The sequence below is a fragment of the Octodon degus genome, unplaced genomic scaffold (genome assembly GCF_000260255.1).
Source record: "Octodon degus isolate 3935 unplaced genomic scaffold, OctDeg1.0 scaffold00106, whole genome shotgun sequence".
In the NCBI taxonomy this organism is placed as follows: Eukaryota; Metazoa; Chordata; class Mammalia; order Rodentia; family Octodontidae; genus Octodon; species Octodon degus.
This window is the reverse complement of record NW_004524682.1, coordinates 3,784,216-3,805,584: the sequence shown is the minus strand read 5'-3', so window position 1 is coordinate 3,805,584 and position 21,369 is coordinate 3,784,216. Positions and strand designations below refer to the sequence as shown.

The window sequence follows — 21,369 nt, the reverse complement described above, 5'->3', positions numbered from 1 at the left end:
CTGGGCCCGCCCACCGCGCTGGGCTCCGCCCCCCACCGGACTGAAGGCGAGATGGGAGAGGGAAAGTTGGTACCGCAGGGCCCTGACAGTATGGCTTGTGTAGTCAGAAGGTGCTCCCAGCGGAAGTCCTTGAAAATGACACCGAAAACCTTAGGTGGGTCTGGGGAACTTGAGAAAACAGCCTGTAGCAAGGAAGCCTTGGAAGATGTTGACATAGAACCTTCAAAGCATCCTGTGCATAAAACAGTAGTGACAACCTCATTTGGTGCTGGGTTGGGGTAATGGTAAGGGTGGATTTTGAATTGAACAGAGTATTTTTTGTCGTGCTGATAGATGTGAAAAAAATCTTGTTTTCTAAAGAAAGGCATATTTTAGGACATTAGTTTTCACTTAACACTGTACTTATTTTATGGCTTTGAAGGAAGAACTTCTCTGTTGAATTTAGGTTATGTTTCTTGAGGAATGAATTAGACTAAGCTAATGAGTATAATGTACTGGGACATTTTCTTACTGCTCCTGTAAGGTCCTGTCTTCAGTTCTTGGGAAACAAGCCCATAGAGAAATCTGCATTGTGGGAGAAACAGACTTCTTGCCCATGCAATTTAGTATGAGTAACATTAGCATTTATTTTCACATGATATTTATTAGCCTTTAAATCCTATTTCTGTTTTTATTTTTTGTCTCTATCATTTTCTAAAAAAATATTTTATGGTAAAAAGGTAAAATACAATTTCTTGTAAGATAGGAGGAAGCTAAGGAAACTGGTGCACTGTAAAAAAAAAATAAACTATATGTCAACCAAGTAAATGGATATGGCAGCATCTCGTGGTCAGAAGTCTTTTTCTCTTTTCTTCTTTTCTTTCTCCTCCTCCTTTTCTTCCACCTCCTCTTCCTCCTCCTTCTTCTTGCTCTTTTTCTTCTCTTTTTCAGACAAGTAACATTAGCATTTATCTTCACTTGATATTCATTAGTATGTAGTTCAGACAGGGCTGCAACTCGCTTTGTAGTGCAGGCTGCCCTTCCAACTCTCAGCAATCCTCCTGGCTCAGCCTCCCAAGTGCTGGGATCACTGGCATGCACCACTGCACCTGACTTGTGTTTATTTATTCCATAGGTTCTATCCAAGCCATCATATTTCATCTTAATTGTCCCTCACGCATTGCTTGTGTGAGAGTTATGTTTTCAGGTCTCATTATAAAAAATATTGTTGTTTATGTAGGGTTTTTGAATGTTGTAAATGTGTATTTTCCAGTAGTTAATGATTATTATATTTTTACATAGAGATTTGCACCATTTGTTTTCTAAAAATGTTCATGGTTTTTGTGTTGTCACCATATAATTTTATGTTGCTTACAAATCTAAAGTATTTGTTCAGTGCTATAAGCTTACATTTAGCCAATTCATTTAGCTGCTTGTTCCAACTTGCTCTCAGTAGACCATTTTTAATGTAAATGTACTGTATTTCCTAACTCATATTGATATATGCAGGGCAATTAAACTAGTATTAGCTAAAAATAATCCTCATTTTACTAGAGCATATGTAAGTGTTCAGTGGGTCAGCTGGATGGAATTCTCTTCAAAATATAACCTTATTTCACACATGTTAAGGTATCTTATATCACCTGTATAAACTTATAAAATAAAACATAAGCATACATACATATGCTCCTGTATATAAATAGCGCACCCTCGTCTCTCTTCTTTACCTAGATAATACTTGCTGTATTTTATAGTGCAGCCTGTGCAGCATATTTTGCAAAGATGTTCTAAACTGCAGTGTAGATTAACTGGATGCTCTACTTGTGTTGTACCACAATTACATAGATATACTTCTGTAAAGTCTTTTTTTCTGTAAACCAAGTTTGGGTAAATATGTTTCAGTACTAGGATAATCCCTCACACGTCTGTGTATGTGGAATAAATTTTTGAATGTATAATAATAAATACCTTAGATAATACTTTTTGAATAAATGAACATCTCTACTTTGTATCGCCAATAGCCCCTGCCTGGAAACAGCAGGTAGTTAATAAGAGTTGAATACGCGAATAAATAAATGAATGAGTGGGTAGAGGAACTTGGCGAGTCAGTGTCAATGCAAATCACTGCTAAGATCAAGGTATGTTTTTTTTTTTTTTAAATAAGTATGCATTTTATTTTCACCTGTTTTTCCCCAGTACTGGAGATTGAACACAGGTCCTTCACTGAGATTTGTAGTACAATCCTTTTACCTTTTCATTTCCTCTTTCATTCTTTTCTTTTCTTTTTTCTTTTTCATTTTGAGGCCGAGTCACTAATTTACAAAATCTATAATCAAACTTTTGATGCTCCTGCCTCAGCTTCCCAGAGTGCAAGATGACAAGTGTGCACACCGCACTTGGTAATCTTCACTTTTGAAAACCTCGTTTTATATTTAGTCTGATTTTTCTAACCATATTTTCCAAAAATAATGGTAGCATTTTTTAAAAATCTGTGTTGCAGGTGAGGTTATTGTTAAGCAATATTGTAAAAATTTAAAGTCATAAATAAGAAAATAAAATGTACCAATAATCAAGCATGTAGAGAAAATCATTTTGGAGGAATACCCTCCTGGATTTTGACCTAGGCAGGTATATGTGTAATAAAATTTAGAAACCATATTTTAGATGCCATTTTTAACTTGCTTTTTCTCCTCTAAATTTTTAAGTTTTCTATAACAATAAATATTTATCTATCTGCATTAACTTTTGCCCACATTATGTGTATAATTAAACCAATCTCTCATTGTTATATAATATGTTTTCCTTATTTTTTGGCTAAGATAATGAATATTCTTGCCCTAATATGTTTGTGTCCGCATGCACCATAGTGACATGCGAGGACTTTTGATTTCTGGAATAAAGTCTGTTGGATGTTAAGAGCTGAGTGAAAGGACAAGATGAATAAGACTTTTGACACATCGGTTAATTAAATTAAAGGTTATGCCAACTATGTTCTGATAAAAATAACTCCCCTTCTTAACAAACAATATTCAACTGCTATAATTACCTTTAAAATCCATTGTTGGGAGAAAAATAACATGAAATATAAATCCTATAATATTTTTAAATTGTTCTCATGTAAAAGCAAAAAAGAACTTTTATTTTCAAATGTTAGCCTCAAGAGTATCTACACTAGAATTTTAAATTTTAAAATAGCATCTGTGTTTTGGATGTAGACTGCATACATACAAAAACCCTGTAATTACACTTGACAGCTTCATGGGTCTGAATTTCATTATTGATTGTGGTATATAAAGACCACTTATTTTGTAATCAAAATGAGCATAAGCCACAATTTTTTTTTTTGCATTTTTCCATTTCTGGAATTTTTGAACAAGGCATATTTTGTAGGTTTTCCACAGATATATTCTTTCAGACCACTTCTGAAATCTTGAGGTTAAAAGGAATACAGAGATATATAATTAGAGTTTTCATTCCCTTAAAATCAACTAGTGTAGTTGAAACATTGTGACTTATTACAGAGGTTTTGACTTCCAAGGTCTATCTCACAACCATAAATCAAATGGGAGAAAAACCTCACATTTTTCAAAACAGAGGGAGGAGCAAAAGTCATTTATACAGTGTAACCTGTAACCTGCTACACTGGGACAGTTCTACGAAAGAGAAACCTTAATGAATTACGGAATTTTATTTCTGGTGAATTTGAGTACTCTTTTACTTTTTCAGATTCCAAATGAAAATATATATTTTTCTATGTTTGATGTGCTGGGTACGATCTGGTAAGATACTTATTAATAATCTTCTTTAAAAATTGCAAAGCAGTAGTTGATATGGCCTATATTCTGGGATAAAGTATATTTTGGCATCATAGAATGAAAGAACATGTTATGCTTATGGCTATTAATTAGGCCAAACCAAATTAATATAAAGATTTGTGTGTATGTGCCTGTATGTGTTTGGTAAGTTGAGATTTTGTATTTGTGTTAACTTTCAAATAATTAGTAACTAGAAAAACTTTTGTAGAGGGTGTGGGTAGGGAATACATAGCAACAACTGAGGCAATACTAAGAATTATTTCACAATATTGAAATTACTTTCACCTTTGAAAATCACTATTTAGTAACATTTTGTTTCAACTTAATTTATGCAAATACTTCTTTTGAAGAAAATTCTTACCTACATAAATTATAAATTGTAAAGCAAGAAAACTAACTATATACTACAATAGTTTTATTGTTTAGAATAACAAAATCCAAAATTGTTTTATGGTATCAAAATTGAATTTTATTTTCTGGGTTTATGGTAACAAAGTTTACTAATTTTAGTAATATCATTTACTACTTTATGGCAATGGGCTAGAACTATTTGTTCTTGCTCTGTTTTATAAAGTAGAACAAGAACTACTTGTTTTAAATTATGGTGACAAAAACAGTAGTAAATTTGAAATTCAAGATGAATAGCTTTCTCTAGGTGTTCTGTGAATACCGATTGTTTTCTTTATGTTTTAAACATCTTCCTAACAGTAACTGAATGTATATTCAAAAAAATTAAAATGCTAATTTGAAATTAACAATATTTTCCTTATATTCAATTGAATATTTTATCAAATCATGACTTTTGCAAATGCTCAAATTTTATTTTCATTAACATATTCTAGTTATTAGTAATGTGTAGTTAGTTCAGCATTTATATGACAATCTTTAAGTCTGTCTCATCATACTTGCTTAAATACAAGGTTTGATAAAATAAGGTAAATGTTTAAGCAGTTATAATAGTAAACACACATTACATTATTCCCTTTCAAAAGATTCCACCTCCCTCTCCACATTATGCATTCCATTATTGTTTTTGCTTTCTGAAGTGGTTCTAGAAGTCCGCTCCTTGTGACTTTGTTGTGTCGTCAGTTCTGCCTGAATATCCCAAGTTAATTCAAAGCATTTACCTTTCATGGAAATTGTTCATATGAGGAAGAGCCAGGAGTCACTCAGTCCCAGACCTGGTGAATAATGTGGGTAAGGGCAGAGTGTAATGTTTTTAAGAGCCTGCCTTTCTGCTGGATGACAGCTACATCCACTGAATTTGTAATCACATCTTGTAACAGTTTTTGTTATTTCTTTAAAGTAAAAACAACAGGATTCAGCAACTATTTCTATAAATGCACAAGTAGTAAATATTTTAGTTCTTGTGAGATCATTCATCACTGTTATTTCTATTCAACTCTGCCCTGGTAATAAGAAAGCAGCCATAAATAATATGTAAAAAGCAAGGGTGGCTATGTTGTTGTATAACTTTATTGATGAGCACTAAAATTTGAATCAGTTGTAATTTTTCGTGTCCCAAACTATTGCCATTTTAATTTTTTGCAATCATTTAAAAATGTTAAAGCTATTCTTAGTCTCTATCAGTTTTGCCTCACCACACACAGTTTATCAACTCCTATGTTCTCTAGCAGAGATGTTAAAGATTGATTAATTCATCTTTCTCCTTTCACAGTTGATGAAAGTGAAATAGGGGAGACAAGAGTCACTTTTCTACAACCAGACCTTTCATTATGTCATAGAGAAATCTAAGAATCTTGTTAAAATATTAGACTAGAGAGAAAGCCTAAGATACTACATTTCTAATAAGCTCTTGAATGATAACTATAAATACATGGATCAAACTTCGTGTGGTAAAGGTACAGTGTATTAAGTCATACGAGGTTAATAGCCTGCTTATAGGACAGTGGACTTCTAAATCTCACAGGATTCTGAGCCTACTGCTTCAACACAATCATTGCATTTCAGTAAAAAATGATCCTTGTATCAGGATCTTTCTGACATGGTCAGTTAATTTATTTTGAATGACATGCTAAAATCAGGTGCTGACAGGCGACTTTAATTTATTATACTAACATCTCCTTAATAAAAAGTTCAAGTTAAAGAATATGGGATTTGCAATTGTAAGTCCTATATTCCCTTCCTGGTGGATTATTATCTGGCCCTGGTGACTTAATCTCCATGAATCTCAGTTTCCTCATTCTACATGGAAATAGTTACACTGCTTCCCTGCATTGTGACGCTCAAAGGACAGCATATGTATGTTCTCTGGTCAAGTATAGTGTATAAATGAGGTTAGACTAATTGGTGCTTTGTTCCATGTGCATTTCTCATTAATTCACTTAGATAATTTCCAGATACAGGTCTTCTCATATATATAGGTATTATGGGTTCCTCATGGATTACTTGTATCAGATTCTCTTGAATTACCTATTTAAAAATGCAGCTATAACTATCAAATCAGAAACTCTGGAAATTGTTCTAGTAAATTATATTATGAACAAAACTTCAAGTCATGTTTTCACAACCATTTTTATATTCATGCTATAGAATTCTTGGTTTAAGGACCTGTTAGACATCTAATTCATTTTGTTTTTCTAGTCAGATTCATTATCAAAAAGTATAAATATTTTCATTGATAAAATAGTTATTTATGAATATTTTGATTTTTCTGTGGTATGGTAGGTTAATATATATTTTCTAACTGATTGCTTGTGAATTAGAGAATTAAAGATATTTTAATCTTTAATTTTGATTCCTGCTACTGTGGTTTTGTGTTTTAACTGGTTTGATGACAAAATAAATGTGTACCTTGGTAACATCTACTCAGTCACACTGCTCTGTTATTTGAAATTCTTTTGGACCCAAAGAATTTGTCTTAGCATGACTTCAAAATTGAGCTACTGAGCTTCTAGTAGAATCTTACTTATGTTCCTCAAATATTTATGTAATTACCTGAGACGTAAATATGCTGCTCTTGCCTCTTGCATATCACACAGAAGTGTTCTGTTGCCTCCAACTGTGACCTTTCATCATTTATTGTTCATTTTAAACTTCACTTTCTTCATATATAACATGAAGGAGAGGGTTTGAATATAAAAGCTTCACAGAGAGCGGCTGGTGAATAATTATAAATTCTTGTTACTACTGCTAATATTGTTGTTGAAATTCATTTTGTTTTCAGAAATGGAGAAAGAAAAAGAAATAACTTTTCACTGAGAATTTTGGGGAGAATGGGGAGATCATCAGACAAAGATATATTAATTATTTCCAGGATGTACCTGAAGATTGTTATTTCTCATGGCAAGTCTGAGAGCTTGTTTTGAGGTTCTAGCAGGCGAGTGCAGCCGTCTGTAGCCCCTTGGCCGAGGAGCTGTCTTACTCTGTGTGGGATGGTTGTCCTGTTCGACCTAGCTCACAGCTTCACGAGGGATGTACAAGGAGTGTTGAGGGAGGAAAGGGACACCCACCTGGTCAGCCAGGTCAGCCGAATCAACCTTGGCGATCAACACGATGACAGATGTTGCAGCCAGCTCGCCCTCACATCCAGCCAGTCTGTTTTTGACTTGGTCAACCTAGAGAGTTAAAAGAAAGCATTAGTTTGTCTATGTAGTTTACCATGTGTGAGTATGAATTTGAATTCAAAGAATATGAGACTAGCAGAGACCATTTATTTCAACCCCTTTTATTTAAAAAAGAAACTGTCATGTGAAGTGTAATAAGCCAGGCATAGACAGACAAATACTTCATGTGCTCACTTACATATAGAGTCTAAAATATCTTCTAGATATAGAATCTTCTAGATCAGAGTAGAATAGTGGTTATCCAGGGCTCCAGATAAGGAGGAAGAGGAGTTTAGGGGGAAATTGGTCAATAGGTACAAAGTTAGTCAGAAAAAATAACCTCTGCTCTTCTATTATATATTGGGTAAACCAATAGTAGTGCAATGAACATTTCAAGATAGCTAGGAAAGAGGTTTTAGACTAAAAATTGCTTAAGGAAATATTTTTGTTTAATAAAATTTTTATGCTACTTTGACTTGATCATTATAAAAATATAAACATATCTTGAAACACTTAACCGTGGGCTCCACAAATATGCAATTATTATGTGGTATTATTCATCATTATTTAAAAAATAGTGAAAATAAAACCCAAAATGAAGAAACCAAGGGCCAAAGATGAGCTGTGTAGTTCTGGGTCGAGGAGAAGCTCGAGAGAGGCAGGCGCCCTCCGTCTCAGGTAGTCCTGCCTTGTGGACTGTCTCTGTCTCACCTTCCTGACCGCATTGTTACGAGCATTTCAGCTAGGGTGGAAATTTATTGCAGAAGCACAGCTGGAAACACAGAATAATGCTTCCTAACTTCCTCGTGTGTCTTTGACTTTTTTAAAGCACTTTTATTACTTCTGTAATTTGAAACCCAGTGTGCTTTTCAGTGTTTGTTCTGAGTACACCTCTCATTTGAGATTACTGTCTGTCTTTTTCTTCCTACATAATTTGCAATGAAACCCATATTATTTCTCAGCTACTGAATTTCTAATTATAGAGTTTCTCAGAGTCCCCACAGCCTCAATTTGTATTTTATCCTGCGGAATTTGAAAAATTATTACTTCTCTTTCTGCTCTGGTGTATGTAGCTTTCCGCTGGTAGCGTAACTTGTTTTGATACTTTCATTTCTTAATTAAAGAGGGTCTGTTTAAACCATTTTCCATATATAAATCTAACAAAAAATAGTTTTGATCTGGAACACTAAGAAAGTGCTAAAATACAGAAAGTGGACACAGTAAAATGGAGAAAAACGTTAGCATCAGCATCTATACTTAATTATGGAGTACATCCTATGACAGGAAGTTATTGCATTCAAAATTCATGTATGTGTGTGCACGAATATGTCCATTTATAGTGTCCCATTATATGAGCACACACTATTGCAAATTAATGTTGCATCTGTGCACTATATGAATATTTATGTCTTATTATGTGCATTGCATTATATTTGCTTTATATAATACATATTTTTGATGCTATTCCTAGTTTCCAAAATTTAATTTCTTTATTGCTGCTTAATCTTAATTTTATGTAGCCAGTAAAATTTATTTATCTGCCTCCTAGAGGAAGATACTTAGTTGAATCCTAAATATTCACTTAATATTGATTTTATGCATGGGTATTAGACTGGTCAATGAATGTGATGGTAATATTATTTTAATAAATTCTTTTAAAAACATAAGGCATGTTTTAGTAAGTTTATAAGGCTTTTTTGGTAAGTTTTATTTTGAAAAATATCTGTGATTATACTTCATTTGTTGTTTAGTTCAGGTATTTTCCCCCTTATTTATATTTCTTCATATATGACCATAGTAGTTCCTTTCCTACATTATATTGAAATCAATGGTTTAGCTTTTTTTTTTTAGGTATAGTTAGATGCAAGTTAGTTTTTAGTTATTTTTAAACAGATGTGTTGTGAAATCTACCACTTCATATCCTACACTTTCTTTATATAAGAAGTCACTCTTCAATTTGAGAGCATGTATGCATTAGCTGTGATCTTTTACTTTATACAATTTTAATTTTATGCTGAGTGTTTGAATATAGCTAGAACAATTGTTTTAGAATTTTTATTTCAAAATCTATTACATCTGACCGCTTTTAATTGCCATAGTCATTATGGGTATTGTAACTTTGGCTGTTGTCATATTTATAAATTTATCATTTTTAATTAATTAACTAGGTACAGGGTCTCACTACACAGCTTGCACTTGTAGTGATCCTTCTGTCTTAGCCTCTCCATTGCTGGGATTACAGGTGTGCACCACAATGCCCAGTCTCGTTGGCTGGCACAGCAGCATGGCATGTGGTACTGGGGACTGAACCTGGGTCCTTGTGCTGGCCAGACCGGTGTAGAGACTGCTGAGCTATCTTCCCAGCCCGAATTTATCATTTCTTGATCAGTTGCACCAGCCTCTTTTTATTTCATTATCATATAAAATGATTTTAGCCATACTCCTCATTACATTAAAAATGTCGTTCACTCTTCTTATACACTTGCCCCCTTTCTCAGTACATATCAGTGAAACCTTAATTTAGAGTTGCACTATACATATACATTAATCTGAGTAGAATTGATTTCATGATAGCTCTTCCTTTCTGGATCATGATATATTTCTGATTCCATCTAACCTGAAAATTTTATCTTTTGTATAGTTTTTCTTCTTGTCATTTCTGCTTAGCATAACCTATTCTGTGGATCATCAAAGTTTTTCATGTGTAAGCACTTTATTCCTTTTTTATTATTAAGTTGCATTATACAGATAGTCACAATTTGTTTATTTGTATACTTTTTAGTTGATGATGGGTTCTTCAAGTTTTAAGAACTGTTAACACCTAAATATGCAAGTTTTGTGGTCATGTAAGTTCATATTTAACATTGTAAGATCCACCAGCATGTTTCACAAAATATAGCATTTTTATCATTTCTTTCAGTGTTGTTTAATGGTTTCATTGTTTTGCATCCTTACCGATATTGTCTTCTGTTTTTTTAAATTTTAGTCATTCTAGTTTGAAATGATATGTAAATTTGATTTTAATTTACATTACAGTTATTGATGACCAATGGCACCAAGCAACATTTTTTTACTATTCTTGGGTGATATAACTTTGCTTAAGTGTATTCAGTATTTTGACAATTTAAGAAAATCTTATTAGCACACATGCAGTACCTCGAGTTTACCATCATCTTAGGAGGTGGGTGCATGCACATAGCACAGCTTGATTCTTTTTGAATAATAATTCAATTATATGTGGGTATATGTATAGTGCTCTCTAAATTAAGGTTTCAATGATATGTACTGAGAAAGGGGGCAAGTGTATAAGAACAGTGAACGACATTTTTAATGTAATAAGGAGTATGGCTCAAATCATTTTATATGATAATCAATTATTATTCCTCTCTCCATCTTTAATTCTTCTGTCCCAATTTTCATTTTTACTATTATTATTAATTCACGTTTATGACATATAATATTTATGTTTGCTCTTGAGTATTTGGTACCCGTGCATGACACATCTTAAGTCTCCTTACTGCCCTCACCCTCAGCCTATCTCTCTTTCTGTCTCCTGGATTCCTTCCTGTTTGCAAAAGATCTGCTCCTTGATCCTTTTATCCATCCTTTATTTTGCTCCTTGTTTGTGCTTTGCCTTATTCAAAAGAGTAATATCATATGATATTTAAACTCCTATATTTGTTTTATCTCACCAATATTAAATTTCTCAGTACATCTATGTCCTATAAATGTCTTGAATTTATCCTTCTTTATATACAAGTAGAGGGCCAGCCAAATAGCTTAGCAGATTAAAGTGCCTCAAGCAGGTGCAGGGGTCTGGGGTTTGATCCCCGAGCCTGCTGTGCCAACTCCGCCCCTGGGGTATGCTGAGACAGTGATTGAGACTGGGCGTGGTGGTGTGTGCCTGTAATCCCAGCACTTGGGAGGCTGTAAACAGGAGAATCACTACCAGTCTGATCTAATAGTGAGGCCCTGAACACCCTGTATACCCTTCCATAAAATACAGAAAAAAATAAACAAGTAGCAGTCCATTGGGCATAAACATCATGTTTTCTTCATCCATTTATCACTTTATTTTATTATTTCATTTTTTTATTTGGTACCAGGGATCAAACTCTGGACCTTGTGCTTGCTGGGCAGGTGCTTATGCTGCTGAGCTATCTCCCTGGTCAAGTCCGTTTATCTCTTGATGAGTACACAGACTGCTTGCAGGTTTTAGCTACTATGAATTATTACACTATAAACATTGGTATGCATATGTCACTGTGTTATGCTGTCTTGAGCTATGTAGAGAAGCTACCTAGAAGGAGTATCTGGGACCCCAGACTGACTTCTGTGCTGATTGTAATAGTTCACCTTCTTATCAGCAATGCAAGCAGTTTCCTTTCTCACTGAAGCAATGTCAGCATTTCCTATTGTTTGACTTCTTTTATTTTTTACATGTATTTGGTACAGAGTCTCACTATCCAGCTCAGACTCATAGTGATTCTTGTGTCTCAGCCTCCCCAGCACTGGGATTACAGGCATGCGTTTTTGAAGAATGATTTTGTAATGATCATTATTCATCTATGATGCCTATAGTTTTATTTGATCTCCAATTTTAAATGTAGCAGAATTGAATCAATCTAACATTCTTTAAGGAACTTAAGAGTTTATTTACATGTTTATTTTTAATTTTTTATTCTGTAAATGTCTATGGATCTTTTCTCAAATAAATCTAACAAGAATGACAATGTCAGAAAGTATAGTATATCATTAGAAGTATCTTTCAGGAAAGGTATAAAATTATTAGGTATTGGTATAAATTATTATAATTTTATAAACCTTTATATCAACTTGATTCATTAGACTTATCTGCTTTAATGTTTTCGATAATAAATAGAATCAACATTACTTCATCTTCTCTTTGTAACTTGGATCTTCTGCTTTGTTATTTTTAGGATATTTTTCTCTGTCAACAAAATCCACACCACTTTCTAAGAAGTCTGTTGGTGAGTGCAATGGGCTGCTGTTCTGTACCTTGTCATGAGCCTTTCTGGTTTGCAAAACGTGGTATGCAGTCATTTCCTGCATACTGTAACTGCTGCCCTCCCCCTTCCCAAAACTACTCCCCCCAAGGAAAAGCAACGATTTTATATTTGAGCCAACATTTTCTGTCATATGTATAATAAATATTATATATATACATGCTATTATATACATGTATTTTCTTTCATATACATATGTTTCCCTTCAAAATTTTAACATTTATTTCTTACTATTAGAGCTTTTCATGGCTTTATAGCATTTATTATGAATTTTTATTTTTATTTTTTTGTATTCTAGTACAGGGTCTACAGGGTCTCACTGTGTGAATCATACTAGTAGTGAGTCCCCTGTTTTCAGCCTCCCAAGTGCTGGAATTAATGCCCAGTCTCAGTCGCCATCTCCGAGTTGCCCCGGGGTCGGGGCTGGCATGGCATGCTGGGAACTGAACCCTGGCGCTACACTCTGCCTAAGCAAGCGCTGTAGTTTGTTGAGCTATTTATCTTGCCCTATAATATTAATTGTTATTATGTAATTTAATTTTTGCTGTTTCTGAGCTAGAGAATTTCTTTATTCTGTTCATCTCATTCTGTATTTATTTATTTTTATGAGCAGAATATATTTATTGAGAGAGAGAAAGCTCCTGTCCAAGAGGGACAGGAGGGGGGCCTGAGTGGGTAGTTCCCTTCTGTTGTTTTTTAACCTCAATAAATTTTCTCTTAATGGAAGCACACACCAGTTTCTGAAATGAAACTTTTTTTTCTAATGAGGATATATGGCGTTTGTGCAAATGTACTTGGATATTTGGAAAGATATATATTTCTCTATTGAAGAGTTCAGTGATGATTTCTTTCTGTTAATTTCATCACAAGGATCTTACCAGCTAATTCTCTATTATTCTAGGCCAGATTTAAAAACTACTTAGCTAGAAATAAACCAACAGTTTAGGTCTATCAATTGCATTTGGCCTTCCAGAGTTCCAGATAATAATATCAGGTATTTACATATACTTTTTTCCTCAGATGTATATGTAATGTATGTATTTGGGAAATGGCCCCAGGCCCTGTGCACTGGAAACACCTCCAACTCTTTCTGAATCTTTTATTTTGAGCCCATTCTCCAGACTGAATTCAATTTTGCAATCCCACTGTCTCATCCTCCCAGAGTGCTCGTGGCTTTTATTGGTATCAGTCAGTGAGGTGAGAGGGGGTCACAGCAGAGTACTAGGGAAAAGAAATGTTGCAGACTTTGGCTGTAAGGAGAAACAGTGATTTTGTACCAGGCACAAAGGCCTGTAATTAAGCAATACAGTGGACATCTTGATGTGTGCAAAGCTAGTATCTTGTATGCAAGGCGTAATTCTTTCTGAGTCCCATGGCCCAGCTGAGATGCTATCTTATGTCTTAGTCCTGGAGTCTCACAGGCTCTTGCTCAAGCCCCTGTTCTAGCCTTCAGCAGGGGGGACAGTTCTCTTCCACATGCTGTAAAGAGGCAAGTTGGCATCTTGGCTGAACTTGGTTACATTCTTCTAGTCAATTAAAAGAACATCTGTTTCATAGCCAAGTTCATATATTTCCATGAATCTGGTTGAAGGAGAGGTCAGGGAAACACGAAGGCAAAGGGCTTCATTGCTCAAGAGCACTGCCTGGTGGTGTCCCGCGATGGATATCACGCTTGATATTAAAATAAAGTTAGTCATTTTTCTAAGGATGTATTCTTGGAAGTAAAGCCATTGAGATAAAGTACAAAACACATTTATGAGATTTGATATGTATTGACAAATTTCTTTCTCAAAAGTTGATACAAAATTAAAGTTCTAGAAATAGTGCATGCACATTCTTTCATAAAAAATCATTTGGGATAAATTTTTGGGGTGAATATATACTTATGAAACATATTACAATTCTGATAAGTTACCAAAAGAAAATAAAAATGACCAATTGTTTCACTGTCCTGAAATAATTATTAATCTTTCTTAGTTATTTCACTTTTTAGCAAAAGATGGGAAAATGGATAGATATATAGATGATAGATAGATGATAGAATAAACATATTGATAGGAATATAATGATGAAATTTAAGGTGGATATATTTTGGGGCATTATACATAATCCTTTGAATACTGTTTTATACCTAATATATGGTATTTATTTCATCAATGTAAGTTCTAGGAAGAAAACTAAAAATTTTATTGTGTGTTTGGTACACAATAGATACACATACATAAACAATTTCAAAAAATTGTACTTTTTGTTCTTACCAATCATGTATGTGGATATTTGTTATACTTACCTAGTGAATTTTACTAGTTTCCTATATTATATTTTGGTAAGGAAAATGATACCTTATTATTATTTAATTTATTTATTTAGTATAGGGTCTTGCTGTGAGACTCCGACTCATAGTGATCCTCCTGTCTCAGCCTCCCCAGCGCTATGATTACAGGCATGCACCACCACACCCAGTTTCAGTGGCTGGCACAGTATGCCTAGGGTGGGGCTGGCATGGTATGTGGTACCTGGGACTGAACCTATGTCTTTGTGCTTGCCAGGCAGATGCTTAGACTGTCACGCTATCTTCCCCAGCCCCAATACCTTATTATTTAAATTTGTATTCATTTGAGAACTGGTCACATAAAATGTTTTTTAAGCAATTATCTCTATATAAATGTTCTTATATAAAATATTAACATTTATAATAATTTTACCCAAATGTACCAGTATGTTTGTCACATTAACAATATTAATATATCAATTCAGAATATTGCTTCTATTTTATAATTTATACAGATAAAAGTATGTATCATAATTTGTAATTTTTTACTACTTACAGTTAAGAAAGTCTTTATGTCTAATAAATACGTGACTTTGAATTGAATGTTCAGTAAATTATGTGGATGTGCTAATCAATTGAAATCCTATCTCAAAGTTCAGTTTTGATGTCTGTAACAGCAACAAGAAAATGAGAGTTTCCCAGTCCTCAGCTTATCTGATTATTTTTCTTCTCGAATTTCAGAGAATAAAAGACCATGCCTTGAATTCTCTAAGCTAACTGTAAAGGATTCCTTAAAAGAACTGTTTATTCCTAGATTAAAGATAAGCCTAATGCTGTATACAAGGAACAACTTCAACTGTGCTAAATCACTGTTTGAGCAAAATAACTCACTTAATATTAATTTCAACATACACAAAAAAACAGTCTGGCTTATTCATGGATACAGGCCGATGGGCTCCACACCATCATGGCTTCATAATTTTGTATGGATTTTGCTGAATAAAGAAGACATGAATCTAGTTGTCGTCGACTGGAACCAGGGGGCTGCTACTTTTATTTACAACAGAGCAGTAAAAAACACCAGAAAAGTTGCTGTGATTCTAAGTAGGTACATTCAGAACCTTTTGGTAAGTTTGGAAAATTTATGCATTAACATGCTATACAAATACATTGTATTATGCAGTAATACAGAGTAGCAATACCACCCATACTTTTTTTCTAAAAGAATTTAAATTTACTGCTTTAACATATTGACTTATGCAGCTATATTTTTTTGCTTGTTATTAATTCTATACCAGAATTGGTCCTGTCATATTTTTAAATAACCTTAAAGATGAAGTTATCTCACTTAAAATCCTTTTATGAATTTCTCTAGCAATACCAACACTAATGTCAGAAAAACTATTGATCTATGTGGACAGAGATTTATAAACCGTACAAGTATAATCAGTGGAAAGATCAGATAATATGTATGTAGCTGACAATGTGAATTGGTAAAAGTGAGGAGAACACAGCTTAGAAAGCAGAGCACTTGCCTATTCTGAATGCAGTTCTTTGTTGTAGTTAAGTCTACTTAGGATTGGATCGGATCAAATAAATTCTACATCTTCTGTGCTCTGAATGAGTCTTGTTTACTAAGTTAGCCTTTACCCTTAAAACAGACCTGTAACTGTCCTGAGAAGCAGTAGTGATGGGTACTTGAGAGAAGGAAGGTTATGTTTAATATGTAAGGCATTCTTGGGCTTAAAAGCTGCAATTGTATTGTGCTGTGCTGACCTTCTGAGCCTCTTCTGAAATTGAACAAGCAACACAAATTCTACATTAATACACGACGTGGTTAGGAGTCAGACTGGAGGGTTCAAACCCCACTACATTATTTACTCTCTGTGTGATGCTGCAGTGTCACTGAACCTCTGTACTGCATTTCCTTATTTGTGTACTTGTGCTAATAGAAATTTATAACTTTATAATTTGTAGAACTACTAAATGATCATTCAGATGTGCATGTACATGTGTAAATGCATGGTGTGTTTAGCCCTTAGGTGACAGTATCATTGAATAAAATCAACTTGCATTAATAGGAGTATATCACCTGGGTTTGATAAAGCTGAGTTTTACCTGTAGAGAGGCAGAGGCGATAATTGCCTAGGTATTTAGTGATTATTCTGTAGAACTGCATCATTTCTATTTTGAATTACAGGTATCTTGAACAAGTTTGTGCCCCTAAATGTGATAAATATAGGGGTTTGGTGGGGATGTATGCATTTCTAGTAGTGTCTTTACTTGTGAAAGCTTTATATTAAGGAGAAAATGTGAAAATATCAGTACCATTAATATTTGAAAAATGCTTTCTTGGATATTTGGGCACTGATCTGAGATATCTGAAGAGCCATCAGACATTTCAGTATGCAGGCTGAACCTGTGCATAAGTATCTCCTTAGCTCCCTGAAATTGTGAGAGAAAATGTCCCCATACAGGCTTCTGTGTCCCCTCTCTCTGACAACAGCAGGTGTTCAAACCTGGTACAGCACTGCCAGGGTTCCCGGGCCAGCACAGCATGTGGTTACTGAGGATTGAGCCCAGGTTCTTGAACTCACCCAGCAGGTGCTTAGACTGCTGAGCTATCTCCCCAGCCCCAAAACATTAATTTTGAGGGGCATAAACAATCAGACCACAGCACCTTAAAAATCCATCTTCTTCTTTATAAGTATATATGTCTCTGAGGCTGTTTCCTTAGTAAGATTAGACTGCTCTTTAATTAGTATTTAATAGAAGCCATACACAATTTCAGACAATGTAATACAAATATTAAATATGAAATTTAATGGGAATATTAAATATGAAATTTATAAATCACATGTCAAGGTACCTAAGACAAAGTAGGCATCTACTAATGTCTAGTTGTTATGATCACAAAATGTTTGCTAACATTTTTTATGAACTATGTTACAGCTAAGTGGTTTTAAATAAAAATTAATGATACTGCTAAAAATAAATAAAGTCAAATATTTTATGAACAAAAGTATGCTTGTTTCAGAATTATAAAATCTCCTTCCCTTTCTCTCAGAAAGGATCAAATCAGAAAAATAAGAAATTTTAGAATATTGATGTAAGACAAATTTTGTGATTACCTGCAAATAAAATGACAAAGCCATCTTTTTAATTACAGATGCGAGGAGCATCTCTTGGCAATTTTCATTTCATAGGTATGAGTTTAGGGGCTCATATCTGTGGTTTTGTTGGAAAGATATTTCATGGTGAACTCGGAAGAATAACAGGTAAAATAACTTTCTATAAATTAGCATTTGGAAATATTTTGGGGTATTACAGTTTGTTTCATTAAAATTTGAACCAATAGGAGGCTGGAGAGATAGCTCAACATCTAAGCACCTGCCTGGTAAGGGTGAAGACTTGGGTTCGATCCCTGATACCACATACCATGCTGGCCTCAGAACCCTGGACACACTGTGCTGGCCGCCGGAACTGAACATGGTGGTGCATGCCTGTAATCCTAGTGCTGGGGAGGCTGAGACAGGAGAATCACTATGAGTCTGAGCTGCATAGTGATCCTGTACTAAATAAATAAATAAATTTTAAAAATTAAAAAAAATTAACCTATAGAATTAAACATTGTAAGTAATGTATGCATATTTATTTTTCATATATTTCATTCAAATGTCTTTTATTTTAGTCAGACTCTAATTTCTTGTGCCCCCTAGAGAATTAAATTATTACGGAAATGAGAGGAAATAATTTTCTATCATTGAATTTAATTTTTTTTGAAACGGAGTCTCACTGTGTAGTCCAAGCTGGACTTCAACTCCTTATGTAGTCAAGGCTGACCTTGCACTCTTAGCAACCCTTCTGCCTCAGGCTACCAAGTGGTAGGCTCGTAGGAATTAGCCACCATGCTCAGCTCAGTGCTATCCAAATTTTAATGACACAATATTATAAGAGTAAAGACAAAAATATGGACCATCAATTTAAAAAGGTGCTTTGTATCTTTATTAGCTAAACTTTAATAATTCATAGTTCACAAATTTTGATGGATTCAAATCCTGTAAATATTTTTACTTGAGAGCTAGGAGAGTCTACTTCCCAGCCTCTATGGTGGTCCTATGACAAAGGGAACAGCATCTGGGAAACCCCGCAACAACACACTGTTAAGAAAAGTTTCACTCCTCTAAGCAGTGGCAGTGTTTTCAAAAAGTTGAATAATACCCTTCTCAAAGCAACTTATGTTATTTTTTTCTTTAGAAACAACTGGTAACCATGCTTATAGAAGATGGATAATAATTTTAGGTTTATTAAAAGATAATATAGTCTTTAGTTAAATTTTAAATAAAGGTGAAAGTACATGTAAAAGAACTTGTATCAATACGTGTATCTATGCACTTACAAGTCCTTTGCAGTGGCACTGTGTATCAGACAGTTATCATGACTTAAGATCCACAAACATGAAGCTTCTACATCAGAGCAATTTATGGGAAAGGGAAAAGCAGATCATTCAGCCAACTGGGAAACTTAAAATAGGGCTGACAGGAGAGTCTGAGCTGATATCGTTGTATTGTGCTTTTTAAATTATGCCTTAAAGATGATTGTTTCATTTACTGCATAGCTATGCTGAAGACATTTAATTTTATGTTTCCTCATCTTTGTGATGTTCTTCAGAAAATCATGAGCCTAGAATTTTTATGTTGAATTCATAATACTCCAGAAATAATATCTATACTCATTAAAATGTTAATATATTTTTTTTTTCTTAAAGAGCAGGGCAATCGCTAGTGAGAAATGAATGAGAACATATTAGTTCATATATGTTTTGTCCCAATATTCAAATAATGTTTGTCACCTAAAAATCATTTTCAATCCAGTGACATAAATGAATAACTAATAACGCACAAAGTTCAGGACAGGATAAGTGGTATTCCTTGCTGTCTCCCCTCCCCACAAGAGCAGTGGTACTAAATATAAAGTTTTAAAGTTTATTTTGAATTTCCATTTAAACAAAATAAAATGTCTTAACATATTTTATTAGTGTAAATTGCATTGCATGAATGGATAGCCTTTGAAAGTTTGTAATAAGTATTCAACCACAAAAATATTTGCTATTTATCACATCTCATTTATGCTTTTTGGACAAGTTTAAAACTATAAATGCTCGTTATGCTTAGAATAGAAGTATGCAATATAGTGAATATTTAAATAAGACTTGATTGAATCAAATGTTTGTTTTATTTCAGGTCTTGATCCTGCAGGGCCAAAATTTTCTGGTAAACCATCAAACAGCAGGCTGGATTACACTGATGCGAAGCTCGTGGACGTCCTCCATTCTGATGCCCACGGTAACAAAGGGGATTTATGGCTTTATTATTTAAAAAGGAAAAACAAAACGCAGACCATGGAGAAGAGGTTAAAAGAGGAGGAAGCGTTTTCGATAAAAATGTTCTCTGTTAATGGTTCCCTATCTTGGTAAACAGCACTGTTTTGCATTGAGTTTGCCTTCTTGAGATTTCGTGAGGAATCCCGTCACCCTGAACAATGAGACTTCATGAAACAGTCTGCTTTGTGCAGTTGCTGACTGTCCTTGATTTGATCATTCTGTCTTCTCACACTTAATGGTGCAGCGGTGTTTGGGTCACTCTTTTGACTCGTGTTCTTGATATGAGCTATACCAACTGGTCTTTCAATTGCACAGAGAATATTTTTCCTAAAGGTAGGAAAATAATTTCTGTACTTTTAAATAATCTTCATGAAAATCTCTAATGAGGTATTAGTAGTATTGGCCCCGATGCCTTTCCAAACTTTAATCTGGCAGCACTTTTTATTGAATACTTTGTGTGTGTCATGCAGTGATTCAAATGTTTTACATGACTTAAATATGAAATTCTAGTATGTCCTAATAAGTTCATTACTATATTCTGTGGTGAACTAGGGTCAAGGTCACCCAGTCAGTAATTGGCAAAGTTAGAATTTGAAATCATATCTTCTGATTACAGAGTCTGAACTTCATTGCTAGATTATTTTGATGAACTGCTAACATAGGTGCACTGTAGCTTAGGGAGTGGGAAGGGAGGAGATGAAACTAAGGCTCCTCTCCTGAGGTTTCCTTTCATTTTGAACCCCGGCATACTACCTTAGCAACCTCAATTAATCTTTCAGATTCATTAATCTTAACAACCTCAACCACTTTTTGCCTTATATGTATATATAACAAATATATGCCAATATCAACATGGGTTAAGAGGATTATTCAACCCAAATGAATATGTATTGGACTAAGGCTATACCAGAAACAACTGCTCTGTATTTAGAAGTTATGTTCACCTTCTTTTTTACTGAAAGCTACTGCTTAAAGATTTATGATTTTATTATGCTAGCCCAACCTCACATTCTTTTTTATAACTTAGACCTTAATATAAGTTCAGCACAGTCTCCCATGAAACAGCTATTCTCTAGTTACTGGGCCCTCCATTGTCTGAACACTTTTGTTTTTCCTTCAAACTGTAATTTAATTCTGAGTATAGTCTTTCCAATTGGCTCTTTGTATTTTTTACTACCTTTGTTTACATTTTTAAAAACATTTCTTACTAAACTGTGTAGGATTGTCTTATCTTCTTATAATCTTTTGGAGACTCAATGTACCAGATCTAACCTAGCATTAACTGTCACATAGATGACACCCCGGATTGATTTTTTTAAAAAATAAT

General features: G+C 34.1%; 1 protein-coding gene across 1 annotated transcript in view; it reads left to right on the top strand.

Moving 5' to 3' along the window:
- The first annotated feature begins 51 nt into the window (after nt 1–51).
- The window catches only part of Lipi (lipase I), a 58,142-nt gene continuing 36,824 nt past the window's right edge, over nt 52–21,369 (top strand). Inside the window, exons 1-6 of the mRNA XM_023724124.1 lie at nt 52–154; nt 261–284; nt 12,301–12,351; nt 15,401–15,786; nt 17,829–17,937; nt 19,903–20,004. Of these exons, the coding sequence (XP_023579892.1) occupies nt 52–154; nt 261–284; nt 12,301–12,351; nt 15,401–15,786; nt 17,829–17,937; nt 19,903–20,004 (775 nt within the window). The remainder of the gene's footprint in view (nt 155–260; nt 285–12,300; nt 12,352–15,400; nt 15,787–17,828; nt 17,938–19,902; nt 20,005–21,369) is intronic.